The 24,119-nt window shown below is 38.7% G+C and overlaps 1 protein-coding gene across 12 annotated transcripts in view; it reads right to left on the bottom strand.

Annotated features, from left to right (window-relative positions):
* The window catches only part of LOC110826776 (agrin-like), a 741,485-nt gene that overhangs the window by 700,626 nt on the left and 16,740 nt on the right, over positions 1-24,119 (bottom strand). The window contains exon 1 of one of the 12 annotated variants that reach the window (XM_087345732.1): positions 15,034-15,190. The exons of the other annotated variants lie outside the window; for them this stretch is intronic. Within the exon in view, the coding sequence (XP_087201858.1) occupies positions 15,034-15,065 (32 nt within the window). The 5' untranslated portion in view covers positions 15,066-15,190. Of the gene's footprint in view, positions 1-15,033; positions 15,191-24,119 lie in introns of those variants that run through there. 12 annotated transcript variants of the gene reach the window in all.

The following is a 24,119-nucleotide window of genomic DNA, read 5'->3' as shown; positions in this document are numbered from 1 at the left end:
TCACCAAGCTTCCAAAGTGTCAAATGATGTTCAGATAAAGTCAATTAATTTGCCAAGTCCGTGGCGTTCTCCTGCAGAAGATAAGATCATGACAGTCTGGTTCCAGAAACAGCTTTAAAGACGGTCCAGCGGTTCTTAAAACTTGACACTGCTTTCAACTAAGCACGATAGCTCATCAGCTGACTCTTGATTCCAGGATTCCCTGTTTAAACCTAGTTTAGGTCATCAGTCGTCATTTCAGAGATTTTGAGATCTACCTTACGGCGAATTCCGGCAACGTCGAGTCTGCAAATCTTAAAATCTAACTACTGATGATTTTCCCCCCCATTATCTCGCCTTAATCGAACCTCAATGGCGTCTAAGTATATTCAAGACACGTTTTTTTTTATCAGAAAGTTGATAACTGGTGAAAAATTCTCATTGCCCATTCTATTCTTTAATCAGCCCGCCAGTGTAATTTGCCCTAAACCAGTATGACTGCAGTCCACAACTCCGTATCATTCTTCGAATTTTTAATCTTATCTTCCAATTTATGTAAAGATCTTCCTAGTAGTCACATTTAAAATAAAATAAAAAATTATTGTAGTCTTACATATTCAGGAAGTCTGTCAGCTTATAAATTTTGGACCATATAATTTTGTTTCAATGTTGTTCTAGAAATTCAAATTCCTAACAAACTTAAGAAGATTTCGAATAAATACGTATTATTTTTCGGGTATCATGTCTTTGTTTGATATTAAATTCTCTTATGTGCATGCAGGATCAAATTTGAATTCTAGTAGAGTGACGATTGCTCAGAAAATATTTAATTAACCTCCTGACTATTCTGTACAAGCCTTGCCCTTAAGAAAGACGTCTTTTTAACGAGACAAAGGCACGTGGCGACCGGCTGACAGCGGAAAAGTGTGATTAAGTTAAGACGAAGATAAGCTGTTGGTGGCAATGAAGAATGTAATTTGTTCATACCCTGCTCGAGGCAGATGTCGTCACTAAGTTCATTAAACGATAATTTGTTGATCAAACGCTAAGATTTTGAAATGGAATCAAGAATTTAAAACAAAAAACAACCTAATTTACATCGATATCAGTGTTACAGTATCATTACACTTTTATTGGGTATGAATAAATAATATAATCATTTTTTAAACCACAAACATTGCCTTAGAGCAGTGATGTGCAACCTGTGAGCCGCGAAATTTTCACTTCATATTAAAATTATAACCATAATGAGATAAATAATTATTAATCTTGTTTTATACTCTGTATCAGTTTTAAATATATATAAAAAAGTATATTTAATTTTAAATGTTTAGACACAGTTAATAAACGGTAAGAAATATCATATTTTAATTTATCTCAAATAATGAATGTATTTAATTAAAATTAAATTATTTGGTTATTCCGTCAAATCACAATGTATTTAAAATAAGATAATTAAAATAATTAAAATATCATTCTGTGTTCCATATCGAATAATCGATTTACAATTGGAACTGTTCCAATTTTTTTGTGGAGCTCAAGGACACTGTTCCAATTGCAAATCGATTATTCGATATGGAACACAGAATGATATTTTAATTATTTTAATTATCTTATTTTAAATACATTGTGATTTGACGGAATAACCAAATAATTTAATTTTAATTAAATAAGTCACAATATGACGCAACTACACTATCTTATGAATGTATTTAAAATAAATGACAATAATAAATGTAGATAATTATAAACATTTCATTCTGTCGGAGAGACTACAGTAAAATATCTCAAATTTAAAAGCGTCAGTCGGGGGGGAAATTTTTCTTTTATATTCGCATTTTACATTTTTGAAGCACCGTGTACTTTACGAAGGGATTGATTTTGGGCGGGTCGACTTCGTATAAATCATAACATTCTTTTCTATTATCATCCCCACAGCACACGTGTGGGTACAGCTCTCTGTATTACTCGTTCTATGTCAGATCAGTGATCAGTTGAAAATTATAGGGGCGTATCTTGGCTGGACCAAGACAAAGATGCTGTTAAGAGGATTTCCTTGTTTCGGCGTAGCCATGGGATAAAACCGCTCGCCCCTGTAACAGGTACATTTTTTTTTGTAAATCAGTTTTATTCCCAGGCAGTGTGCCATATAAAGGTGATGGCGGAATGTGTTAAATCCGACACAAAGACATTTTATATCCGTGCTTCCTTGTAAGTGTCAGCCATTCCAGATGCAGATAGCAGGGCCTGTAGGAAACCCGGAGTGTGAAAATAAATGTCCAAGTTCTTAAGTATTCAGCGTTACCTGAGTTGAAATATTAAGCTTCGCGGTTTATCTTGCAAACATTTCACAAGAACTTCAGAACAACATCCAAAGAAACCTTTTTCTTGGTAGGTTACGTGAGATTTAATGTAATCTGGTAAAAAATATACCGACGTTTCGGAGGTCCTTACTCAGTACATTATTTACGTGGTTATTTTTCGTCCTGTGATAATGTATTTATGAAAACATTTATAAACAGGCTTGAAAGAACGAAATAATTAGTATTAAGACATCTTCATGACGAAACCAACCAGCACATCGTACATAATCTAAACACATTTCTGCAGACTTTTCGACATTCCATCGAGCATTCACATTGTCACTATTTGTAACAAGATCAAAAGACGTTTACACAATCTCCTTAATATACAAACTGAGAAACATATGAACGGAAACTTCAAGGTGCATTGCTACAGTTCGATTCTAAAGGGTTTTGACGACGGTAGATTACACTTAAAATTATTCGAGTGACAGAGACTAGATCCCAACAGAGTAGGTACCTCTCACCTGAAGACGGAGACAAAACCAAAATCCGAAACGTCGTGGGTTTTTTTAAAGAAAAGACGATGGAAAAAGTCCTGACAACGAATAATTTTAAATACATTGTCAAGATTAACTGAGTAAAACGAAGAAAATACGCAGAAATAATTAACCGCCTCGAACGTGGGACCTCCGAATGCAGAGACGACGTAATAATTATTACACTGTGATTTTCTGTAAGAATCTGTTAAATCAGTATGTTCATAATTAGGACATCAAGCATTCTTCTGCGAGATTTAAAAGTGCTGATGTGTACAAGACAAATAAGGAATAAAACCGAAGTTAATTACAAAATTAAGAATTTTAAAAATAATAAAATTACACGCCTCAGTGGTGTATCCGATCAAACAGAGGTACAATCTTTCTTATCACGTGATATATGGCAAACCACAAGGAAATGTTTCACTCCAACCTTCACCATTACTTCCAGGAACAACAAGTACATTTAATAACGCAACATTCATTAAGTGGGTGTGTTTCTATCTCATGACAGTTTCGTGGATTCACAAACGAGGTTGTGACGACCGAAACATGGCAATTTACTATAAAAAAACGTCAGTAATTTCATAGTACGCGGTGCATTAGCCTCAGATTTGCGTTGACAGAGAGGGCATGCCCCAAAATCGGTAGTGAATAGCTAGACAAAATTATTTTATCATCAGCTGCAAAAGAAATCTTTCAGCCGTGGTAATGCCACCACAAGAATCAAAATGTCCCTCGTGAGTATTGCAATTCTGTGAGAAAACTTCCCTAGACAATAACACACATCCAAATGTAAAATCCAAATTCCGTAACATTAATATTACAGAAATAAGCTGTTTATTTTAAAGATGGCGGTCACAGGAGCTCGTTGCCCTCATCACCACCCTGATAATGGAGGCAGCAAGAATCTCTGAAACGTAGATAAACTTCTACGAGACAACACAAATTTTATTCAAATAAATAATGCAATCATCATAGAAATGAACTATTAACGGCTTAGTAGATCATATATTTAAATTATTATGCTTTGAAATTAGTTTTCTGTCGATTTCAGTGAAATTTAAAGTGGTATTTTATTCCGCCATCATAGACTACTGACAACAAAAGATTTATATTTCACAGTGAATATGCTCTCATGCCTAGCACGTCTGTCAGTTGATTCAAGAATCTCCGTCATAAAATGTATCGGAAAGGATCCCCATAAAAAATTAGGTTAATATCAGATAAAATCACATCTCAATGACTCGCGGGGGAATTTATTCAAACGAAGGTCTTCGTCTGTAAACGTATCAGACAATTAGACGATCCAGATCTGCCATCAGCACACGACGAAATTCGATGAAGATTTTTGACGTTAAGGTTGGCATTTACATGAAGAATCAGATATGAAAATAAAACTATTAAAATGGGGTATAAATAAGTGAGGTTATATATTACCAAGTCACTAGTCTCAGAAACTCGCAAACTGACGAATAAACTGTCAAAATTTAAAAAAAATTTCGTGGAAACAAGATATGAAATTTAATACGCTGAATAGTACATGTGCACTTGAGAGCTTGCCGAGCATTACACAGAGTGACTCTCGAGTGGAATAGATTTTACAGACACTTGGATTACTGTTCTCTGAGCTGATAACGTTCAATTAATTTCAGTCACGGAAGCAGCGTTTCGCTTGTTTGGAGCCACTCGTTAATGGACTTCGAGTGCCTACTCAAGCCAAGCTTCCAGATAACAGCGGCTTCATTTGAATTTCGGATTGTTCCTCGCTACATCTGGGAACACAGAACGAGTTTGCAAGCCGAAACTTCACTTAGTAACAAACCTTTTCACTTCTGTTTGTTAGTTTATTTAATGGTGTTATTTCGACTGTGCTATTTGAACAACGCCGAATGAGAGATGACATAAAAACAAGTGATAATTGAGAAGGATATGGAAAATAAGAGAATTAAATACATAAATAAATAAATAATTAAGACACAAAGGAGAGAGAATTGAACGGAAGGAACTAGAGAAGATGAATTAGGAAAAAATGCAGGGCTAAACTAAAGTGGAAATGTTAAAGGCGAAGATATGCAATAAGTCAAAAAACCTTACGAAACAGATTAATGAAAGGTGCATTAACGATGCTATGCCAACTGAAGAAGTTATACAGTGATACGTGGAGAAATCATTGTAAACCGCACATAATTTTTATCTAAAAACCTCAAAACGTGACATCGATTTAGAGACCTAATTGTAAATTATGAAGATAATATTAAAATTTATCTTTTAGAAATCAGTTAAGGAAATGTAAACCGGACGATGTTGGTTCAGGACAATTCCATATGCAAGGTTTTCGTGGATGTCGTTAAAAAAATTCGGATCTCGTAAAAATGGACGCTTATCATAATCCAAACAGATGCTCAGAAGTGATACAGTGGCTTTCTGTTGGGAATTATATACATCCATGTTAGATACATGCTGATGTGACAAAGAATGAAGGGGTTATGGTGTTTGAATGTGACCTCAATTATCATCCCCCTGCATTCGGAAGACAATCAAGAAAAACCTAAAAGAGAATATTTCGCGATCGTGAATCGAACCGGATACCACAAATATTATATCCTGAGCTAACCTGCTTATACACAATGAAATCAAGGCTCCATTTGCCACGCGTGTTCAAGCAAAGAAGTTGAGGATAACTTATGGAAACTTACGTCTCCACTTGACTGGTTAAAGCTCGTACATTATTTCGCGATGAAGTAAAAGTGAGGTTAGGTTAGGTTGGGTTAGGTTAGGTTAGGTTAGGTTAGGTTAGATTGTAGAGCAAACGGAGGTGAGTGATTAGCTAGTTCTTCGGCACGTAAGGGCCAGGAAGCTGGTTTAGCAACTGAGCCTTGTTCGGTGTGGGACTTAGCCACAAAATACGAGTGACCTTGACTACGCCTCTCACCCTGACCGTTTCGTACGCACTGAACGATGATGACTCATTACGTCCATACACGTAATTAAGACTGAGTTAGATCTCCTTAGCCCATGAACGTCAAGTTCTTGGTCCGCAGGCCGCATATTGACCTCTAATATTTTATGAGACCCGCCTCATTTCCTGAACATGATTGACGTACCAAAATTTTAACTGTAAATTTTGAAATACATGCCACATAAATACTTGTGTATCGCTGTTTTATATTTAAATTAAAGTTCATAATGTGTTTGAATAAAATATAGGTTTGTGTGTGATAGTGGGTATATATAAAATCGAAAATTATATCATAATTTTTAGCTCTGAATTAGTTCGGGGTTAAAATTTCCCCTCAGCAGTGTGATGGCCTCATAACAGTCATATTTTTATATCTACATGAGTTATTAGCCCGCATGTTTATAACATCCTCGAAGCATTCTACGTATTAACCAATTTTGTTTCAATCGTTTTAACAAAATCAGGTGAATTTAACAAATTTTCAACTTTATCGTCTCCATTTCCTATTACTTATTATATCTCAGGTCCATGTGTTCTTCTCAGACTTTCTTCCACAGTTGACTCTCCCTTGGTTTCATGAGAACACTTCAACTACACAATACTTTAACATAACGTGGTACAAAGCCACAATTGACGAAAGAGTATCAATTTCCACTCGGCACGTACAATTAAATCAGAGCCCCCTACATTTATCGGGATAGCCAAGGATCGACGAATCAAAATTATCTACTTTAACTCAATTAAGTAATGCACTCAGTTAATACGCTAATCATAGAAATGCACTATTAAAGGCTTAGTAGATTTTTCTTCTTTTCCTTATCGTATTTCCTCTCTTTTTGGAGGTTGCGTGATCTATTTAGACATTTGGTAGGACTCCTTGGATGAGTGATCAGCCCGTCGCAAGGCCTCTACCAGTACAACACAGAAAAACGCGGACAAACACCTATGACTTGATTGGGATTCGAACCCATGGTCCCAGTGTCCAAGCCACACAAGGCGCACGCCTCAGACCGCGCGGCCACTGTGACCGGCGCTTAGCAGATTACATATTCAAATTTTATATTTTAAAATCATCTTTCTGTCGATTTCAGTGCAATATGATAATCAGAAAGTAACATTTGAATCCACTACTGAGATCAACAACTTTACAATTCAGAGTAAATATGATCTGGTGTGGTGTCACGTGATCCCATATGGTCCGGGGAAAGATCATTCTCGGTTCTTTTTCTCGTGATAATATGGAAGAAAACCACGCCTAATTGCATAGTTATCCAGTTCATCGTAACAGATCCCAACTTCTCCTGTACGTATTAAGTTGAGACCGAACTCACTCAACACGCAAATGACACAGCATCAGCTGTTATAATCTCCATTAACCTTGCTCAGACTTACTGAACTGTCACACAATACACATAATTCTAAGGTCACTGACTTTAAAGTGGCTGGACTCGTCATATGAAACTGTTAAGTGAATGTGAGCTGTCTGAGGGAGTGATAATGTTGTGACTGGCCGTCTCTTCTCACCGATTTAAGTCGGAGACTTGAACGCACGTGTCAGACACTTGTGTGGGCTAGGCACAGCCAACGAAACGTAATTGAGTGTGATATTGTATGGTATATACCAGTATTTCCAAACCTGTGGACTTTAACTCAAGTGGTTATGAATGCCAGTTTTGGAATCGAGACATTGTTTAAAACACAATAATCTCTATACAATATTTTTATTTTCCGTCTATACACAAACTTAAAATAATGTTGTTTAAAATTATCTAAAATTATAACATTCTCAGTAGACACTGCAGCTTGTTACATTTTTTGATACCAAAAATGTAACAAGATGCAGTGTCTACTGAGAATGTTATAATTTTAGATAATTTTAAACAACATTATTTTAAGTTTGTGTATAGACGGAAAATAAAAATATTGTATCAATAAAACACAAACATGACGCAATTAAGATATAAAAAAAACAATAATCTCTATTATATAATACACTGATTAATTGGGTTATGGATTTGCTTTATTTATTAAAATGTTTGATGGTTTAATCAACTAAGCTGCATGTGTTAATCCTAAATTCAAACCAGTGCATTAGTAAAATCTAAAAATTAAATTTATAAATTACTCTTAATTTAGTCTAGTTTAATGAAATTAAGTTTTAATGAATGAGTTCGGTGTGGACGTTTAATTATTTTATGTTATTAATTGAAACGATAGAAAAGAAATATAGTCTGTTATATGGTAAAGACGGGGGGGGGGTTATCACATTCAGAAGGGCGTAGCCCATCCAGACTCTGTACAGAAAATTGACCACTGGTCCACTTCGAGCCCAAAACAGCCTCTCAGACGGACGGGTAATTCGTAGCCTTTCAGTCAAACCAATAATTTTATATTTTTCATTTACTGAGCGTTGTTACTTAAAGCAATTGTATGTAGTCTAATGTTGTTTGTTGGAGAATATTTATTGTGGTGCAGGTTAGGAAAAATGTCACTTTACGTCCTAAAACAACAATCCCAAATAACAAATATGCATTGACGTTGCATTATACGAGGGTCACAATACTCGAGACTGCTCTATTTCAAGACATCTGTGATGGACCGTTTTCTCATGAAGAAGTTCACTGAACTGATTCTAAGAAGATAATTTCCTTGTAACTTTAAATGACAGATGGAGATCAAAACTATGTCTCATGCAAGAAAGTTTAAAAGAAATAATAATCGTGAGGTTGTACGACCACGAGGAACTGTCCCACTGACAGACGCCGTGTACGAAAGAGTTGTTTCAAAGCCCTGAGTGCACCGTAAGTAATCGCTACGAAGCTCAGTTGGACCACCACACAATAACCAGCAACTGGTTCAATTTGTCACGTAACTAAACAAAGACACCAACTTGATGGGTGTACTCGGGTGTCCGATAGGTGACTACCTTCGTAAGACACGTAACTATGTTGTTTCATAAACAGACACCACTGAAATGGGAGAACGGTCATATTAGATGGACAGAGGACAGAGAGAAGAAATGACTTCGGTGTACAGTAACGGAACACGACGTATGTGTCCGGCTGCAATGGCCAGGGAATGCAAAATATGTGAGAGCCTTCGAAGGCTGAAAAGAGTTCCTGGATGTTTCCGGTAGAGGAAAATCTTCTGACAAACTTTATTTGAAACTTGCGCTGAATTAAATATATTGTGCCAGTCCAGGTTCGCAGTTCGATTCCCGAACGGGCTAAACCTTGAGATGAAGATTAAACCAGGCTTTGACATGTTAATCTGGTTTATGTAAACGAAGGACGCGTGATTAGATGATATTTGGTAAGCCTTACTTCATTTAAAATTTGATTAAACTTATTAATTTTTAGACTTGTTAAATGTGTTAAATTGGAAGAAAGTGACCTTACTCAGTCGCTTGAACGTCTCTCTCCTCGAGTTTCCGTCTAGAGGGAGAGGGCGTTCAAATTGTTAAGTAAGATACACTTAAACCACTCCAGACGTGGAATGAACCCTTTCCAGATGTGGGGTGACGATTGCATTACAACCATCGCCTCACTGAGACTGACCAATGAATTTGAATATGGTTTATAGGCGCGTTCCCGTTATGGGGGGACGAATCAGAGCGCCTGGCACGTCACTCGGTTTGACCCTTGCCATCAGCAAACGGTTACAATATTTAAATTATCCTTTGAAGTCGAAGCTCGCCTCATTAATATTTTTAAAAACGAACACAGTACCCGCAGAATTACTGCTGGGGAATTGGACAAAGTTTTGCATTTTTCGATCTTAATTTCACAAAATCTCCCATGTTTTTAATAATTTGATACGCATGGTTAAACATCACAGGAATATCAGATCTAAAACTTCTTGACGATGGTGAAGAGTCAATTGAATAAAAATTTCCTTGGATATTATCCATCGTCTAGTAAATATAAAACGTAAAACGACGTTTCGGAGATGGGACTCTATCTCCGTCTTCAGGTTCCTGCACAGTTGGGCCCACTAGATAGAGCTAATCCCTATCTCCGGAGATAGAGTCCCATCTCCGAAACGTCGTTTTACGTTTTATATTTACTAGACGATGGATAATATCCAAGAAAATTTTTATCCAATCACAGGAATAAATTATCACTAAACCCAAAACATTTACCAGGACTCGAACCCAGGATAGTTGTCGCATTTGTGACATCTGTTCCTGTAATCTTCCATCGAACAAACAATTTTGTTTGAACCGCCATTATTCTACTGTGTTTAGCTTCTGAGCTACAAAAGTATTTTCGTCATGACGTGAACAAATGACACTTATTTGAGGTCATGGCTTATTTTTCGTGTAATTCCTCTCTAGAACAAAAGAAAAACTATTTTATCGCTGTCCTCTTATTGTGTTTAGTTTCCGAACTAAGGAAGTCGTCTTCACATGGAATTAAACCCAGGTGAGTTCTTCGAGGTACAGACACTGTTTCTAAAACATCGTCTTTGAAACAAACAACTCTGGTCTTGGCACTGTTGTTCTATCGAAATAACATATCCAGTAAAAGAAAATATATTCACGGAGACTCGAACCTAGGACAGGTTTTCTTTGTTTAGGTTTAAGATTCTGACATTTTCTTCAAAACAACCCTGACATCTTTCGCCATCTCCTACCTTTCTTCCTTAAATATTTATAAGAAACTCCCTCACCAAGACTCGAACTAAAGACAAGTTTCCCAGAGCTTTGACCTTTTTATAATCTCTCCCTTGTCTCAAGGATAAGGCATGTTGAATTTTATGTAAATCGATGTATCTGCTTCTCGATCTGTCAGCGACCACACACACGCCAACCAAACGCCCAGGAAACCAAAAATCTAACAACGAGCGAAATTGCTCAAGTCAGAGATTTCTACCCACTACGTTTCGGGAGATGGCTCTCCCCCATCCTCAGGTGAAGCTACGCAATTGGGCACGTGAGATGGAGTCAATCATGATCCAGAGATCGACAGGAGAAGCATCCTCTCCGCCCGAAACTGTGTCCTGCTCTACAATCAACTCGTCAGTCATGTGGTCGATTATGAATACCCGGTCTGGAGGTCAGTAATCTTAATATGTCCGCATTGGGACTAATGTACCTTGGTGCGTTAGTAACTGACAGATTCACGAGAATTTTGGGGGTTCAAATCTTCGCCGATCACAAACTGACAGTTTCGACTCAAATGTGTGAAACATCGAAATGGTGACAGAATCTTACATAATAAAAAAATGCGGACTTATTTATTGTTAAAACAGATAGAATATAAGTTACCATTGGACTCTAAACAGTTAAATACACAAATAAAATTCTAATTTTGACTATCTCGTCTTTAACCACTTAGGCGGAGAGAGTGTATACGCAATACAACGCAAACCGACGTACAGAATTCTCCACTATTTTATTTAGTGTTCTGTCTCGGGTTCGATTCCCAGCGGTGCCCGAATTTATAACTTGTGTTGGGCAAGGCCGTGGTCTAGGCAACACGGAGTTTTCCTCCGTGGCATCCCAACAATTACTCCATTCACACACAGAAGAAGGCAATGGCAAACCACTTCTGGATCATCTGCCAAGAACGTATATGAACAGGTCCCAGTCCGAGAAAAGGATGGAAGGATCCTGTTCATATGGACCTGTCGTCAGACAGAACACTAAATAACAATAAGATGAGGTGGTCTAGCGATTAGAACGCTGGCCTTGTAATCCTGGGGTCTCGGGTTCGAATTTATAACTTGTGTTGGGCAAGGCCGTGGTCTAGGCAACACGTAGTTTTCCTCCGTGGCATCCCAACAATTACTCCATTCACACACAGAAGAAGGCAATGGCAAACCACTTCTGGATCATCTGCCAAGAACGTATATGAACAGGTCCCAGTCCGAGAAAAGGATGGAAGGATCATGTTCATATGGACCTGTCGTCAGACAGAACACTAAATAACAATAAGATGAGGTGGTCTAGCGGTTAGAACGCTGGCCTTGTAATCCTGGGGTCTCGGGTTCGAATTTATAACTTGTGTTGGGCAAGGCCGTGGTCTAGGCAACACGTAGTTTTCCTCCGTGGCATCCCAACAATTACTCCATTCACACACAGAAGAAGGCAATGGCAAACCACTTCTGGATCATCTGCCAAGAACGTATATGAACAGGTCCCAGTCCGAGAAAAGGATGGAAGGATCCTGTTCATATGGACCTGTCGTCAGACAGAACACTAAATAACAATAAGATGAGGTGCTCTAGCGATTAGAACGCTGGCCTTGTAATCCTGGGGTCTCGGGTTCGAATTTATAACTTGTGTTGGGCAAGGCCGTGGTCTAGGCAACACGTAGTTTTCCTCCGTGGCATCCCAACAATTACTCCATTCACACACAGAAGAAGGCAATGGCAAACCACTTCTGGATCATCTGCCAAGAACGTATATGAACAGGTCCCAGTCCGAGAAAAGGATGGAAGGATCCTGTTCATATGGACCTGTCGTCAGACAGAACACTAAATAATAATAAGATGAGGTGGTCTAGCGATTAGAACGCTGGCTTTGTAATCCTGGGGTCTCGGGTTCGAATTTATAACTTGTGTTGGGCAAGGCCGTGGTCTAGGCAACACGGAGTTTTCCTCCGTGGCATCCCAACAATTACTCCATTCACACACAGAAGAAGGCAATGGCAAACCACTTCTGGATCATCTGCCAAGAACGTATATGAACAGGTCTCAGTCCGAGAAAAGGATGGAAGGATCCTGTTCATATGGACCTGTCGTCAGACAGAACACTAAATAATAATAAGATGAGGTGGTCTAGCGGTTAGAACGCTGGCTTTGTAATCCTGGGGTCTCGGGTTCGAATTTATAACTTGTGTTGGGCAAGGCCGTGGTCTAGGCAACACGGAGTTTTCCTCCGTGGCATCCCAACAATTACTCCATTCACACACAGAAGAAGGCCATGGCAAACCACTTCTGGATCATCTGCCAAGAACGTATATGAACAGGTCCCAGTCCGAGAAGAGAAAAGGATGGAAGGATCCTGTTCATATGGACCTGTCGTCAGACAGAACACTAAATAAATAATAAAAATACAACATGAATAATCAAATCCGTCATCCCAAGATCCACTTTAAACATCTTAAACCAGTTTCCACGGAAATAAAACTTCACCAATAAATCGATATATTTATATATACGCGCGTATATCGATTCCCAGCAAAGGCAGACATTTTCTTTTCAACGCAACGTCCATATCAGCTCTGGAGCTCGCCCAATCAATGCTACTTATTCTTGCGAAGGGATAAAACGGTCTCAGTGGCGTAGTATTTAATTAAGCACAGCGAAGATCTTTAATTATGAGGAGCCTTGGACTTTGTGCTCGTGCGAACCAAAGTCGAACTTCCTCAACGACTTTCGTGTTGGACAAACGAGTATTAACCGTTGAAATCACGGGACGTGAGACGCATTGCGACTCTACGCCTTACGTAACTTGTACTATTCCAGATGGCGCAGTGGTTCCTCGTGAGAAAGATCAGTCAGCTGACCGCGGTGGTCCCTTCTGAGTACAACGCCCACTGCCCACCCGGAGATACTGACTTACACTTCCGCGCAACAACGGGGCAAATCCCCGCCATCAGCATCCGCTCCTAAACCTTCAGCCATCCACGGCGTCCTATTAAGTGTTCCCGATGACTCGTAAAGATGATAATCTGCAAACACCGCCCAGTCTTGGAGTCATACCGGAACGCCCTGGCTATCTGCTGGCTATGTGCCTATCTGCCCCATTCGATTGCGACAAATATTCTTACATCAGCCTTAAGTGAGATTCGAACCCAAGGCCCACGCCCTAGGCGATGTCTGCATTGTATTTTACGTTCAATAAAAATGTCAAAATAAACATTTATAGATCATTTTCTGCCAATAACGTAAAATACAATATTATATAATTATTAATAATAATAAATTATAAATATTACTGAAATCTTAATTACTTAGTCTTGGATTAAATATGTTTACCTGTTTCTTTCTCATTAAAGTATCATGACATCGGGCTTACTTTTTTTTCGGAAATAATCTATCTATAAATAATATCTACAGGGATTCCCCGTCTCTCTGACATTTTTCTGACGATCGTATAAAAACCACGTGATAGGCTGATTCTCCATTCAGGGGCTTCTACAAGTGCATAAAAGCCACGTTAATTAATTCACAATTAGATAATCGTAGCTCCCTCTCAAACCTCATAAATATAACAAATTTTTTTTAAAAAAAACAGATTAACAAAAGAATAAATCGGTTTCCTCCGATTAAAAGATACCCTGGTTATAAAACCAGTTTTAACACGCCGTCAGTAAATCTCACTGACAAAGGGTCTCACTCTGATATACCCGGGAAGACACTGACCAACACGACCTGAAGTTTTCCGTGATTATCCTTAATCTTTAACGACAAATTCCTTTAAATAGGTCACGACCTTATCACCATACATTATTCCAAGTAATTGATTAATAATCATAACATAAAGCCATAACCAACGCAATTACGAGGTATATCTGGTTTGAATCTCGGATGGGGTGCCAGCCACCACGTCCATTTTAACACCGATAACTTTCTAAAGGTCTCAGGGTCGAGCCTCAATCGTTTGGCAGTCAATGGCGTAATTTAATCAGAAACGGGGCCCCCTCCTTACGACTTGTAGGCGGACGAAACAGTAGAGCGAAGTAATTTATAACTGCTCGCTGCTCAAGAATGTCCTTCACCACAGAGCTCGTTAGTTAGAGCAGTGTTTGTGTGAAGGACAACGCAGGCTCGCGTGTCATTAACAGACTCAGAAAGATCATGATAATTTCTCTGTACCTTACGCCACTCTTGCTCTGCGCCGTGTAACATGGGAACAAACTCATCTTACGGACGATAGAAAGGTAAAGAATGCGACTCCACCCAAAATAATGAAAATCCTTTAACACTTTAACGTAACCTAACGGATAGGTATATGGAGAAACGCGGTCGTATCTTAGCTTTTCTGCTATGTCTGTCTTGACAATTAAACTACTCACGGGACAGGTATGGAAGTTTAACACGAATAACAGTAAGAACTTCATTTCGCCTGTGTATAACACAATGACACGCTAACTGGCGGGAAGTCTGTTGGCTTTTGTTAACAATCCAGTCGCTAGAACTGGGCCGGTTGTGTACATTTCGATACTTTAAAACAAGTTTTGTGTGGATATGACGCTGTGGGCAAGTCTGAATATAACAAACAAAGATGTTTTGTACTTACTGTTGTTGGTGATTCTTCAACCGAGCACACATTTACGTCTCCTACAAGGAATCAGTATCACAACTCTCACAGCTTGCGGTAACACTTGGGTCGATATCGATTGTAGTCACGACATCTGCCGCGTGATTCGCTGAGAACGTATCGATTCTCCGCGAGGACGTATCGATTCTCTGCGAGGACGTATCGATTCTCTACGAGGACGTATCGATTCTCTGCGAGGTGCGTACAAAACTTCGATATTGTTTTATCGACTGGTGTAGGTGGGGAGTTCTAGGTTGTGGTTCGGCTGGAGCCACTTCACGATGTTTATCTGATCGATTCTTCTACATTCCAGTAGATAATGAGTAGGGAATATCATTACACCACGAGAATTAAGACTTTTTATGCTTAAAAGTGATAAAACGAACGCGTTGCCACAATTACTGTTCCAAATGTCAAGTCCTACACAGTCCAGTTCGATTCCGATTGTCGCGGATTTGCTGTTTCAGACAAGAATAAGATACTTCAACGAAGTTATACGTTATACCTGCATGCAGACATTTCAGAATCCTAAAATTAGTGACGTCAGACCATACTCTAGGAGTCGAAATCTCACGTCAGAAAAAGTTGAAGAGTAACGCGCTGATGTTGAGTTATTGTTTATGAACCAGCACAAGTGGACTTCAACACTGTGGCGGTAGGCGCTGTTGACAAATTGACACAGACGACGCTACAGCCTATCGCCGGAGCGCACTGCCATCTGTCTGCTGTCTTACAAACAAAACTTTCATCACACAAGTCTGACATTCTTCGTCACAGGATGTTTATACACGAATGCATGAGAATCGCAAAACAATCGAATAAACATCTGGTAGTTGCTTACCTAAACCGCGCAAAGCAAAGACTCAAAGTAATAATTTTTCTAGAGTCTTGTATTCATGACAGAATTCCATATTTTGCAAGGTGTTGAAAGAAGTTCATGAATAAGTGTATTCAGCATGCTATGTTTATGTTGCAAGACATAACTAGCGCTAAAATGTAGCAGAATTGGGTGACAGGAATATAAACTAGCACAAAGCGCCGACCAGAGAAGCAGCCAACAGCTGCTTCCCCGTGTGACGGACAGTTAGCAGTCACTCACCCCTTAAGCAGAGCGACACGTCACTCCAACACGCCACACGGTTACTCGCCATGTGTTTCGGTTTATAACTGAACACGACGTTGACTGATAAGATCGAATTATTTATCGGTAGTTTACTGTGAATAGAATCTCTTAACAACGCTGTTTAAGTAGGATCTTACTCATCGCCCTGAAGATGGAGGCAGCAAGGACATCTGAAAAGACCGCCATATTCCAACTATGTTTAAATTTTAGAGATCATACAACAGCGGGTAAGATGGGATTAAAAAAACGTGAAAGATGAACAGAAAGGATTTGGAAGGAGGAGTGTCTCAAGATCCTAATCCGATATTCCCCTGCAGAAACTGAGAATAAATTTGGAAATGTGTAAACGATATTTCAGAAGTTGTTATGCATGCGACATCCAACGGGTGCGACGCATGGAGTTCATACGGTCACTGATAGATGGCAGTTTGAGTAGTTAGTACGTATGGCCAATGACAGACTGCTCTGATACTTCGTTTCCTTAAATGGCTTTCTGCTCCGTTTAAATCGTGGCAGACACTTACATGCATGCATACATACGTCTGTTAAAGACGGCTGAAGCGTGAAACTGATCAGTTTATTCCGAGATTAACAATTTGTGGACCATTACCTCAATGTCCCTTGTAGACCTACGGCTTTTCAGTACGATGCTTGGCCCTCACAGATCTCTATGATCCGCTATTAAGGGCGTCAACTTCCGATTAACTTCTCCTGCAAGATATGCAGTCCCGCGTCTCGATTGCTGCTACTCTGAGGAGGCTATAAAAGAGGGCGTATTGTCACCTAATTCCATTCTGAGAGAGAGTTTCACCCTCGGCTCATTTCCATAATTTGGGAACCGGGCATGATTTCTTTTGTGAGGAGTTACGATCTTTTAACAGGTGGCTATTCGGAGTTCCGCGTTACGAAATCCTCAGGTAAAACCCGAGATTACAAAAAAAGAGTGCGAAGATCCCGCTAAACGATAATGGTAACATCCGTGTTTGTGTGTTTACAGCGTGAGGCGTGTAAAATTAGTTAACAACGTCTACTTCTGAATCTTCGTATCATGTGTCCGAAATCGCGGATATTTATTAAATTTGGTACCGGTGTTCAACATTATAAATTACAGAACGGAATTAATTTCGGCGTGTGCCGGTTTACTGTAACCAACACTTCAGAACAACAATTTTAAATAAAGCAGCCCGAAGTAAACATGATTCATGCACAGATTTATTAAGATCTAAGACTTTTGATTCGCTTAAAGAAAAATTTGCATTTCATTAGAGTCCATCTTCCCTCTAATACGAACCAGGGTCTCTGATGGAACATAAATTTAATGTAGAATTTGACGTTTTCGCGGGCGGTGATTCCGAATGTGCCAAAGGCGATGAGAAAAATCATCGTCCTGATGATGGAGGCAGCAAGGACCTCTCAAACGACGGTAAATTAGTGGGGTGAGAAGAGTGGGTCATGGGACCCACATTTGGGGCACACAAAGGTCGATAAACGTCAAGGTAAGACGCCACGTACCTACAACACTAATTTCGAATTGTTCTGAGGGGACATTGGATTAAAGTGGCTCACGTTACGGACCAGTCACGGAAAAGATCTTACAGAAAAACGCTGATCGCCTAAGCGATTTCGAAACGACTGTGTTCTGTGGACACAGCAAAACACGTGACTTGTAACACTTGAAAGCCAAAGCCTGCCTAAATAATATTTAAAAATTCATTCCGTACCTCAAAGAAAACTCAACTCTTCACCATTACAGGGATTTGATGGTTAACGCTGTTCAATGAAATGATCACTGTTTATTCTGAGAACAACGCAGGTTGTAAATACAATTTGGCCACGAAATTTTAAAAGTCATTTTCTTAATATGGACGAAATAATTTAAGACTAAAATACCTCAAAGTACTTGAAAGAAAAATATAACATCCGAAATGGCTAATATGAAAGTATCAGTTTTCAGACCTCAACACCCATTTTAATATTATTCTCTGATTTCAAAATGGCTAGTTTTTCAAAATATTTCACTACCTAAATTTTGTACGTATCTCTTGTTCCTGCAATCAAAAATACTAAGAGGTCTGTATAATTAAGAGGTATCATCGTCTTACGGTCATGAATTTTTTTAAAACCAATATTTCGTTTGTGAATTTTCGTTCGATTCTCGAGTTGAATCGCAGTCTTTATCGATTGCAGTGGCCTTATCGAAGTTCTGACATTTAGTAACGAAAACAGTGTTTAGTTTTTTTACAACTTGTGATATATTACTCGCACTAAGGAGGCACAGTCTGACCTAAATGCACTTTAACACGTAAATTTCATTGGCCTACATAGAAATGAGACATATTTAGCAGGAAACTATTGTATCCTAACCACCGAGAAAATGTATTCGCTATTTAATTTTAAAACATGCACCGGATATGTTCCTTACCTGGAAAAAGAGTACATTATCTCGTAACAAAACTTGATTTAAAATATTTTTTTCTAGTTCAAAAGAGACTAGACACATGTCTGCCTTTTATACGCTGACAGTTATCTACAAGGTCTCATTTTGAGTAGACAAAAAATGTTCATATTCAGTTTTATTCTGGGATATTTATGATTATATGTATTATCTATGTACGCATTCCTTACGTAAAAATTTGTGTTTTAATTAAAACCACGTAAAATTTCGTACCACTAAGAACGACATCACCCTGTTATATACAGAATGTCCCAAAAATGTTTATACAAAATTACTGAATAAAATAAAGACATTAAAAAACTAAGACGTTACATACGTCAACATTGGCACTTAGTGAATTAGCTTAGTGACGAAAGAATTGCGAGAGCTTTCAGTTTCTTACCGGAGTTCTTGAAGTGTTTCGTTGGCTCTCTGCTACACACCGCATCTATCAAATAACCCCCACAATAGAAAGGCAGTTTGGGTTAAGTCCGCCGATCGTGGGGGTTACCCGAATGATTCCTTGTGTCTTATCCATCTGTCGGGAAAAGTGTTGCAATTTCTTTCCACTGACAACACTAACATGGAAGTAGACCGAAATTATGAAGAATTTAGTGTAACATCTAAAATAAGTGGATTTTATTAACTTGTTAACCTAAAAACGACAAATATTTTTAAAGAAACTAGCATCTTCACATGAATGCGATGGCATTCTATCAACTAGTGATATTTCAGTCTAAAGTTTTTCTACTTTTTACTATTGTAAATATGCAGACAGAAGAGGGCTTTCTGTTGAATAAACATTGTTCAAAAGGTGTGGACTCATCGCCCTGATGATGGAGGCAGCAAGGATCGGCGAAACGTTGGTAAACTTCTACCAGACTACACGAACATACGACCCAGAAGACAGACATCTTGATTAATACCTACTTTAGAGTTTACTAGTTTATAATCTAAGGCTTTTCAGGATACGTGGTTTTACAAAGAAGCCCACAGCAGGTAAGTCTCCTGAGGTCAACCCACCAAATCATTAACTGGGGTCCGAAGATCTGCTTCTAAGGAAAAGAGGTCGAATGCTCTGACAGTGCAGCCATTTGGTTCTCACGTCGCAATCTTTGACGTTAAAAAGTTATTAAAGGAGTAATTAAGAGTTCAAAATCAAATTTAACAGTTATGCCTCAATCATCTGTTATGAAAATTGATGTCCTCTCATTAACAGCAATGTGATTTGAGCTGATTTACAACTTTTGGGGGCAAACTGACCTGTGATCAGGCTTACATAAAGGAATTTTAACATTTACATTATTATTTTGTTATATTTTATCCATTTTTATCACCGACAAAATCAAACCTCGAAAACACACACAAGTTATTTGCATTGAGCAAACGCTCTGTGTAATTTATGAACCTCATTATGACCAATTTCGGTTGAAAACGCAGTTTGATAAAAGCTTCGAAATGTGTGTATAAAAGTGACAATAAGAGTGAAATTAAGCAGAATTTGTTTCTGAAGATGGCTGTGTTCTGGGAGAACCGAGTGTAGTCTGGTAAAAGATTCATTGAATACAGAAATACGTATAACTAACTAACTAGATGGCTTAGGGGACCCGAAGGTTCATCACCGAACTAACCAAAGCCCTCCACCGGTCCCTGTCCTGAACCAACAAAATCCAGTCTCCTTCAACTCCTATCTCCCATAGATCCCGCCTGAATTATCCTCCCATCTACGTCTAGGTCTCCCCAGAGGTCTCTTCCCCTCAGGCTTCCTCCTGCCTGAGATTATCCTCCCATCTACGTCTAGGTCTCCCCAGAGGTCTCTTCCCCTCAGGCTTCCACCTGCCTGAGATTATCCTCTCATCTACGTCTAGGTCTCCCCAGAGGTCTCTTCCCCTCAGGCTTCCTCCTGCCTGAGATTATCCTCCCATCTACGTCTAGGTCTCCCCAGAGGTCTCTTTCCCTCAGGCTTCCCAACCAATACCCGGTGCACACCTCTTGTCCCATCCATGCGCGCTACATGCCCAGCCCATCTCATTCCTCTCGACTTAATCTCCCTGACAATATTGGGGGAGGAGTACAGATTTTAAGCTCGTCATTATGCAGTTTTCTCCACGCCCCATCGTCTTCTCTCCTAGGCCCAAATATCCTCCTCAACACCCGATTCTCAAACACCTGAAATCTGTGTTCCTCCCTCTGAGTGAGAGACCATGTTTCGCACCCATACAAAACAACAGGCAAGATTATTGTTTTGTATACTTTAATTTTCAGGTTCTTAGAAATCAGACGGGAAGACAAAATATTTTGGACTGAGAAGTTGCAAGCATTTCCGGAATTTAATCTCCTCCAAACTTCCTCATGAGTGTCATTTTGATTTGTTGTTGTCGTTCCCAAGAAGTCTGTTATACAGCGTCTGTGTGATAATTAGGGGAATTGTTTACATTTTGTACTGAACTGTACGTGGGAACGTCTGTGGCATTGATTCTGATTGTTAAACGACGTCTTGAGAAAATTCTCGTGACTGCATCGACATTTCTTACCAAAATATTAGTTTTATGGCTGTTCGCGTCAATACGTCTAAGATTATACGTGAAACTGCCACAACCAACAAAACCCACTGACCTAAATCCGCCACCAGCGAACCAAATGCCAGCCAATAATTGCTTTGATTATGAAATATGGCCGACAGAAAGCTAGTTCCCTTGGTCTAACTGCGTTGCGTTCTCAGGCAAAGCCCTAAAGGACCTTTGAGGGACAAAACGCCTCTTCTCACCCCATCTAACATCATCTATACAACAGAGAATTCTAAGTTTTTCTGCTATGAGCAGCTGTTCATCTGCATTGGAACCAAGACCTTTCACGGTACAGATTCTTAATTTTTAAAATTGTATTTTCAATTCAAAGTACATCTTCTTTGAGGGATGGATTTTAAAATGTTCATGACTGTAATTTTTTGCAGTCTGAAATAAATTTTGGGTAAATTTTGTGTTTTAGTTGGTACGATTTTTTGTGTTGGTAGAACCTTAGGCTTAAAACTATGAGCTTGTCATTAATTTATTTTGTTTCCAGGGTGTTAAAAAAATCTCGGAGTTCTGTCGGATTATAAGCTGTTTTCAAATATAAATATCGCTAAGATGGCGGAAAACTTTCAAGTATCTTTGTAACACGTACAAATAATGAAAATGTGTATTTCTACCAGAAAATAATTAGACGGCCGATCTATGAAGATGGTTTAAATGAACAGATTTCATTCTTTTAATTTAATTATTTTGTTAAACTCGAAACAGCGCAGACATCTGTGGATTATATTTTATTCTATTTTACCAGTGATGATCATAGTTTAGAATTTCGAAAGGCGATTATATCAGACTTTCATGCCGAATTATAATCAACAGACCTTAACACCAAATTCAAAAGTTCTTAAAAGGCATCGCCACAAGACAAGACTTTCCTTATAAAACGGGGAACAGTTCGGCTCGCAGACGGATGACGGACAAGTCATCACAATCAGCCTGACTGCGAGATCTCCTTCTCAGCGTTTCAAAGGTTCCGAAAACGTAATTATCACTCACACGTGAATTCACTTGTCAATCAAACTGAAGGCTTGCCTCTGGAATTGAAAAGAATGTACACTAAGTGCTTAATTAATCGAGACCTCGAAGTGTAAACAATATTAAATAAGAAATCAAGGTTCTTACTTTTAGAGTGAAGTATTCATACATTTACACAATTACAGAGGCATCCCCCAGCGAAATTTGTTTTAATCCGAGGGACAGACAACTAAATTGATTCTTATTCTCACCCAGTCTCCCACATACTAAGTACCTGGAGTAAAGTAGCCGGAACGTCAAGCTATCTACTCACTTTAATCCAGATATGGGATTCAGAGCGCATGGACCTTCATCTCCACGACCTCTGTATTCCTTTAAGGCGCAGTGTTTGACCGAAAGGGAAATTTTACTTTTCCACGTTAACAACTACTGTCCACGCAGTCGCAGCGCCAGAAAGAACCAATAAAATACGGCCGTGCGTGAAATTAAACATTTTAAGTTTACGTCGGAGCCTTGCATCAAATAATATAACACCCCCCGCCCCCCACCGAATTCAGAAAATGTCACGACCGCCATGTCGGATGACGTAGGAAAGTGCAAAGTACGAAAGAGAGGAGATTTTCTATGACTTGATGAAGTTTTGCAACAGAGCAAGCGTCATCACGTGACATAACCTATAAATATTATCTACAAAGCATGTTTGCATATAAAGAGTCTTATATCACTTAAAATCTAGCTACATTAACTATGTGTTTAATAAATAAATATACATATAAATAAACATCTCGGTAATTAATAGTGTTTTAAGTATTTACCAACAAAAATCTCGAGAAATAAGAATATAACCGAAAGCTTTGTCAACGGCGTCTCAAGATGGAGTCTATTGGCTCTACTGATAACCTTGTTGCCATATTTACTCTAATTTCTGTTACGTAGATTCATAAAATAATCATTATCATATGTAAACATCACATTTTTCTTAACATTTATTTCCAATGATATTCCGAGTAAAAAAACACATTTTGCACTCATAAACCTTCTGTAACTTATATTCTCCACGTGCTACAAAAAAGTAAGCATTATTTCTACCATAATTAAAGGTAGGTTACTTATATTTAATGCAAGAAACGATGAATAAGTCATGGTAAAACTAATGATAGATGGTAACCCAGAGACTAGCTGCTACCTAAGGCCGTAAACATCTCTGAAACGTCGGTCAATATTTATCAAATTACGCAATGCAACAACCCAGAAGTCAGTCGCTTTCAGAGCTCAAGTCAAATAACTCTCGATATTGTTAAAACATCAAATTCCTCGCAGGGCCCCAACTCCCAGGTTTCTAAATAAGCACTTAACGAATCTACAGTTCATGTCATATCCCGCCCATCCCAGGGGACCATGAATCTCTTTCCTTTGCAGTCTTCTCCATTCTTATGTTTTATCCTATGTTGAATATGCTATATATTATCATCTCTGTCCTGTTGTCAGGCACAAACACTTGGATTCATAAGAAATAAAATAACATTTTAAAATGAATTCTTAATATCAGTTTGTGCGAACTGAGGATAAACACTGAAACTTCATTCAGCAAAAACAATTTACTTACAGAATTTTCGGAACGATTAGAATATTCTCGAATAGAAATAACAAATGTTACCGCTGTCTCTAATTCGAATAAAAATTGTCGCGCGTTTTAAAGTTTTTAAAACGCGTACAAAACCGTCGATCTGTTACGTTTTTGAAACTAAGCGAACTTGAGTGATCCTTTAATTTTTGAGCAAAGGAAATCAGACGTTGAGGAGACGCACGCCGGTGGGTGGGATATTTCTTGTTAGGAAACATCACACGATTTACCACTAAGTGGTTCGGTCCACGATGAAATATGATCGAAGTTAAACCATCTTTCTCAATTGAGATTAGAACAGCTGTTGAAATGGATGTCCACAATCCTAAAAGCACATTT

The sequence above is a fragment of the Zootermopsis nevadensis genome, unplaced genomic scaffold, assembly GCF_977971745.1.
Source record: "Zootermopsis nevadensis isolate Lab colony 2312 unplaced genomic scaffold, Znev_1.0 Znev_ptg000009l, whole genome shotgun sequence".
NCBI lineage: Eukaryota > Metazoa > Arthropoda > Insecta > Blattodea > Termopsidae > Zootermopsis > Zootermopsis nevadensis.
This window is presented reverse-complemented; position numbering and strand designations above follow the sequence as displayed.